This window comes from Mus caroli, chromosome 4 (genome assembly GCF_900094665.2).
Source record: "Mus caroli chromosome 4, CAROLI_EIJ_v1.1, whole genome shotgun sequence".
Classification (NCBI taxonomy): domain Eukaryota; kingdom Metazoa; phylum Chordata; class Mammalia; order Rodentia; family Muridae; genus Mus; species Mus caroli.
In genome coordinates this window covers 119,652,053-119,658,809 of record NC_034573.1, presented here as the reverse complement: position 1 = coordinate 119,658,809, position 6,757 = coordinate 119,652,053, and the positions used below count along the sequence as shown (strand labels likewise).

The 6,757-nt window shown below is 43.8% G+C and overlaps 1 protein-coding gene across 1 annotated transcript in view; it reads right to left on the bottom strand.

Annotated features, from left to right (window-relative positions):
• Positions 1-313: 313 nt before the first annotated feature.
• The window catches only part of Ptp4a2 (protein tyrosine phosphatase 4A2), a 9,092-nt gene continuing 2,648 nt past the window's right edge, over positions 314-6,757 (bottom strand). Inside the window, exons 2-5 of the mRNA XM_021160379.2 lie at positions 5,821-5,913; positions 3,174-3,304; positions 1,604-1,678; positions 314-434 (exon numbers count right to left, since the gene is read on the bottom strand). Coding sequence (XP_021016038.1) covers positions 326-434; positions 1,604-1,678; positions 3,174-3,304; positions 5,821-5,913 — 408 coding nt within the window. The 3' untranslated portion in view covers positions 314-325. The remainder of the gene's footprint in view (positions 435-1,603; positions 1,679-3,173; positions 3,305-5,820; positions 5,914-6,757) is intronic.

Here is a 6,757-nt window from a genome sequence, read left to right as displayed (position 1 = left end):
TGCTGGTTTTCCTCAGACATCTATTTTGAAAAAGCTTAAAAAACACAGGAGATTTTGAAATAATTCAATCCTGGCAGAAATCAAAACTAGGAGCAAAATCATCTTTCACTAAATTAATCCCCTTTCCTTTCTTTTTTTCTTTTCTTAAACATTTTATTCGTGTGATAGAGGGATTTCTTTATCGCTTGCCTTCTTCTCAATCATGAGGAGTTGAGGAGTACTGAGTCCATCACTACTCTGATGACACAGGTAAGAATCCAGATTCACATTTCCAGGTACCAAGAGTTCCCTCTAATGCCACGATCCAGCCAGCCTTCCTCTACTTCTACTGAACACAGCAGTGCCCATTGGTATCTCTGAAGCGTAATCGCATCTTAGGTCGGTACTTCTCCAAGTAAAGCAGCTGTTTGGAATTGAATGCTCCTCTTCTTTTTCTGAAAATATAAGAACAGTGGACTATCTATCATGTAGCAAAGAGCTATAGAGCTTACTGAAATGTACTATTTCTAGAATAATGCCTTCTAGTTAGCTCTCCCTAGCTGAAAGCCTACATATTTTCCATACCACATTACTTTAGAAAGCTGAAACATGAACTTTTTTTTTCCTTTTGTTTTTCCAAGATAGTGTTTCTCTGTGTAGCCATAGTTGTTCTGGAGTTTTCGGTGTAAACAGCTCAAACTGAGAACCTGCCTGCCCCTGCCTCTGCCCCCTGCTCCTTCCTCTGTCGCTGCAGTAGAACAGAAATGAGCAGAGTTTTGAACACCAGATCGCTCTCTCCTTTTAGATTAGCAGATTCTTCAGATGAGAATGACAAGTATTACGATGCTTTAAAAAACAAAACGAAAACTAGAACATACAAAGACAAAGCCTCAGGTTTAGGTTCAGGACAGACAGGGATGCTTTACTTTTACTTAAGAAAGGAACAGTATGGCCTATTATTTCAGACCAATGCACAGACTGTCAAGATACTACCAGTATAACTATGTATGAAAACAGGCCACTCAAGAGTACCAAGTGGGGCTTGGTGAGATGGCTCAGAGGGTAAAAGCACTGACTGTTCTTGCCAAAGGTCCGGAGTTCAAATCCCAGCAACCACACGGTGGCTCACAACCACCCCTAATGAGATCTGACGCCCTCTTCTGGTGCATCTGAAGTCAGCTACAGTGTACTTATCTATAATAGTAAATTTTGAGCCGGAGCAAGCAGGGACTGAGCGAGTGGAGTTGACTGAAGCAAGTGGGGCCAGAGAGCAAGCAGAGGTCTTAAAAATTCAATTCCCAACAACCACATGAAGGCTCACAACCATCTGTACACCTACAGTGTACTCACATACATAAAATAAATAAATCTTTAAAGAGAGAGAGAGAGAGAACACCAAGTGATGACTCTGTTTCTCCATACTGCCTGCTGGTCACATGGAAATGCATTGGTGCTATTAAGAAAGCAGCACCGATCACTTGCATTAACCCTTTTTTTTTGATCTTCAAACAGTGTCTTAAGCCCAAAGCAGCCAGAGCTTTCATCTTCCAAATGATTCCTCCCATAACCCCTTCTGCACGCACAGTCCCGCTTCAAGTTTCTGAACATACAGCTTCATACTCACTGTCTTATGAATTGAACAGCATCTTCATACTTCATTCCGCATTCAATCAATGCAAGCGCAACTAGCACAGGAGCCCTGCAGATAGAAGTCATCTGTAAGTGCCCACAGCCTTGAGAATCAGAGACTTTTAGGTTTTAACCAAAAGCTTACACATTACAAACTTGAGTTTGTGTTGGATGTAGTGCATATATGCCTTTAGTCCCAGCATTTGGAAGATAGGCATGCAAATCTCTGAGTTCAAGGCCAGCCTGGACTACACAATGAGTTCTAGATCGGTCAGGACAACAATAGAGAGAACATATCTCACTCTTGGAAGTGGGGGAGGGGGAGGAGGAGGGGGAGAGGGAGGGGGGAGAAGGGGAGAGGGACAGGGAAAGGGGGAGGGAGAGCACATGAGGACAGACAGGAACAAACTTTTCCTCCTCCAACCCGGTATCCTAATGTTTTCTTCTAAAACAAGGTCTCACCATGTAGACCAGGCTGGTGTGACACTCACAACAGTCCTTGCCTCTGCCTCCCAGTACTACTGTACTCAGCTCCTCAATTCTTGTGTTTGTTTGTTTTAAAAGATTTATTTATTTATTCCATGTATGTGGGTATACTGTCGCTGTCTTCAGACACAACAGAAGAGGACATCGGATCATGTGGTTGCTGGAAATTGAACTTGGGACCTTTGGAAGAGCAGTAAATGCTCTTAACCGCTGAGCCATCTCTCCAGCCCCCAGCTTCTCAATTCTTGTTTTTCTGAGACAGGGTTTCTCTGCGGCCCTGGCCGTCCCGGATTTGTAGACCAGGCTGGCCTTGAACTCAGAGACCCACCTGCTTCTACTTCCCAAGTGCTGAGAGGTAAAAGGAGTGCGCCAACCCCACCAAGTCCTACTCTCTAGTCTTAAGCACATTGTTAGAGCACTGCCTCCAACTACACTGAGACAGGCAATAGAAACAAAGCCACCCAGGAAGGCCTCACACCACCATCAGCCTTCAAGAGAACTTAAACATCCAACTTTATGGAGAAACCTTGCCATACTAAAGTGCTAAGCAGAACTAATGACACAGGTCACCACCACCTTGAGGCAACAGCATCTCACAGTTATGTTCTGAGTGCACAGTGCACACCATAAATTGGCATTTAGCCTGCTGTTGATCAAAGTGCAAAAAACTATCAGAAGCAATGCTCAGTGAAAAGTTTTACACAGACAATTTTCATTGTGTACACATTTCTGCTCAAGAGTTTAAAGTAATCTTCTACCTATTAACTAACTTCATTTTGTTTCATTTCAATCCAAACCCAAACATGTACAGATCATTTAATCTCTAAAACAATTTTAATTTTGTTGCCCGCTTAATGACCTAAATCTCTTCTTCTTGACCTTCATTACATTCAGTATGGCATTAGAAGTAGAACCAGACACAACCCAAAGGGCTCTTATTAGAGCTTATTACACTGGCATTTCCTCATTTCCTTTCTGGTGATTTAGTATCATTTAATTACTAAATGCAAATCCTCCCAAGGTGAAAATTTGAGTTGGCTTATTTAGATATCACAGTGAATTCAGAAAAAGTGAATTACCTTCCCAATCCTGCAACACAATGCACTGCAACACAACAGCCCGGCTCTTCACGAAATTTGGTTTTTAACAGGTTTAGCCAATCATCTACTATCTGATTAGGGGGTGGAGCTCCATCATCAAACGGCCAATCCTGAAAAGAAATGACTGCTTACAAACTTCCTAATAAAAATGAGCTGAAAATAGCCAGGGCAGACAGAGTTAGCTGAATACAACCTATTCCATTTTAATCCCCCCACCCCCACCCCACCCCCGCCCCTGCATCAGGGAGATCCATCCACCTGTCTCCAAAGTGATGGAATTAAAGGCATGGGCCACCACCAACCAGGTACTTACTTAAACGTGTGTGTGTGTGTGTGTGTGTGTGTGTGTGTGTGTGTGTGTGTGTGTGTGTGTATGTGTGTGTGTGTTTGAGACAGGGTTTTTCTGTGTATCCCTACCCATTCTGGAACTCACTCTGTAGACCATGCTGGCCTTGAACTCAGAAATCCACCTGCCTCTGCCTCTGCCTCCCAAGTGCTGGGATTATAGGTGTGCACCACCACTGCCCACGTACATCTATTCTCAACAAATTCCTGATCACTGCTGAAAAACTATCCAAGACCAAAATCTGAATCTGTCAAGTAAGTCTTCTCAAATGAAATCTTATGTCACACCCATCTAAAGAAAGACAAATACATATACACAAATATTTTAAAGTGAGTCTAGGGATCTATAACACTAGGTAAGTATTCCACCACTGACCACTGCCCCTCCCCCCAGTCCTACCTTAACCAGCCCTAAATCATAATTATATGGTCAGGGTAGCAACCAGACATAACTCTAAAAGCTGAGAGCAGGAGGATTGCTATTATGCTTTCAGCCCACCCGGTCCCGTATGCCAAATGAGTCTCACTGGTCTCTTCTTCACTAGTGCACTGACGGATTACTCCTCTTGGTGACTGTGGTGTTTGACTAGGAATGGCCCCACAGATTCATGTGTTTGAATTCTTGGCCATAGGGAGTGGCCTTGCTGGAGGAAGTAGGTCACTGTGGAAGCAGGCTTTGGGGGTCTTAGAAGCTCAATACAGACTAGTCCTGCTGCCTGCAGATCAAGATGTAGCACTCTAAGCTCCTTCTCCAGCACCATGCCTGCCTGCATATTGCCATGCTTCTGCAATGTGAATAATAGACTAAACCTCTGAACTTGGAAGCAGGCCCCCAATTAAATGTTGTCCTTTATAAGAGCTGTCATAGTTGAGGGCTGGAAAAATAGCTCAATGGTTCAGAACACTGACTGCTCTTCCAGAGGTCCTGAGTTCAATTCCCAGCAACCTCATGGTGGCTCACAACCAACCTATAACGGGATCCCATGACTTCCTCTGGTGTGTCTGAAGACAGTTAGTGTACTCACATACATAAATAAATAAATAAATGTTTTATTGCTTGGCATTGTAACATTGGGTTTGCATACCTGTTCTAAAAGACTGTCTGTGGGCTGGAGATCCTGTAAGAAGACATGGCGGTGGTGGTTCATGCCTTTAATCCCAGCACTTGGGAGGCAGGAGAATTTCTGAGTTCGAGGCCAGCCTGGTCTACAGAGTGAGTTCCAGGACAGCCAGGGCTACACAGAGAAACCCTGTCTCNAAAAAAAAAAAAAAAAAAAAAAAGACGTGGCGAATGCAGCCCTGGGATTTGACTGTTTGAGGCAGGCAGTCGCATGTTTCTAGGCAGACCTCAAACTCACTCTGTAGCTGAGGGGTGACTGAATTGATTCTCTGTCCTCTACCTCCCAGTGCTGGGGTTTCAGGTGTGTTTGGTCTGGTTTATGCAGTTTCCAGGAATTGAACCCAGGGCATCCTGTATGCTAGGCAAGCTCTCTCCCAACTAAACTATGTCTCCAGGCTATTAATTTGGGGGGGGGGGGTTGGGATGGGGGGTGAGGTGCCCAGAGAGCCAGGATTAAAGGTGTGTACCACCACTGACTGCCTGGCTCACAGTAAAGTGCTCTTAAATACTAAGGCAGCTATTGCTTTAAGTTTTTCTATAACATTTTCTTTTCATTACTGTGTACCTGTGAAGGGAACTCTGTGGAACTTCATGAATCTCCAAAAATTTCATTGTGTTTAGGCATGCTGGAGTCTGAGAACAACATGTTGTTCCTACCCAGCTATTGCCCACTTCGTCTCTGAGGGGGTCTTGAGACAGGCCTCACTGTTGCAGCCTTGGCTGGTCTGGAACTCACTATGTAGACCAAGATGACCTTGAAATCATAGAGTGCCTCCTCAAGGCTGGAATTAAAGGTAGGTGCTGCCATACCCACCCCCCTTTCCCCCTAAGATTTTTTTGAGACAAGGTCTTTTCACTTGGTTCGGCGTGTCAACCTCAGGTGCTCAAGCTGACAGCAAGCACTCCCCAGGCCCCAATTTCCACAGTTTAGAAATAAGTGTGCACTCAACTTTGCCTTTCATTTGTTGAAAACTACACTGCAAGTGTAGACTGGAAGGACACAATGGATAACGCTGCTCATGACTGATCCACAGAACCGTTAGGAGACTACTATTAAACTGCCTACTAACTCGGCCTTTGAGTTCCGAGCTTCACAAACACCAGTGTTTGGAATGTCAGTGATCTCACAGAAACAAGCAAACACAGACACTTGACACTCACTAGAACGTGGATTCCTTCTTTTTCAACTGGAGCTTTATCATATGTAGCATCACAAACTCGAACCAAAGTTGTCACTCCGTACTTCTTAAGTTCCTTTAAAGAAAAACAGTGATCAGGGAACTTGCTTTTGGAATCTGAAACCTGGGTTTTAGAAATGTGCTATGAGAAACTGAAACTAGGGAGTGTCCTTAGACAAGGCTCAAAACTGACCTCACTGCGTGAACACAGCAGACACAGACTCCTTGTAGAAACACTCATCTTTCTAGAGGACAATTCAGTAGCACAGCACAAACACTTTTTAACAGTTCATATACACAATGACCTAAAAACTGTATTCTTAGGGCTTCATATAACAGGTATTAAAGCCAGGACAACTTACACAGCATCTTCACCATAGACATAACAGAATGGTTAAAGGTAGAAATGTTTATTACTGTCCTCAAAAGGCGTGTGGCACACACACAGTGAGTCCTATGATGGCTACAAAAATAACACAAGAGACTGGGGGAAGCATATTAAATATGTGTTATGATCTTACACATGTGTATTTCTGAATATACACATGAGGGGAAAAAAAATCTAGAAGCCTAAGGTATATAACAACAATTGAATGTTTTTAATTTCTGTTATTTTGCTTTTGTTGTCTATTTTCGAGATAGGGCCTCTGTTTAACCACCCTGGCTCTCCTGGAATTTGATTTGTAGACCAGGCTTCCTTGAACTTAGAGATCCACCTGCCTGTCTGACTCCCAGTTGTCGGGCTAACACCTAGGTCTTTTTTTGCCTTTCTGTATCTCTCCCTATCCCCCAGAAAGTATTTCTTTGTGTGGCTCTGGCTACCCTGGAACTAGCTCTGTAGATCAGGCTGGCCCGAAATTCAGAGATGGGCCTCTGCCCCACCAGTGCTGGGATTAAAGGTGTACACCACCACTAGGCAA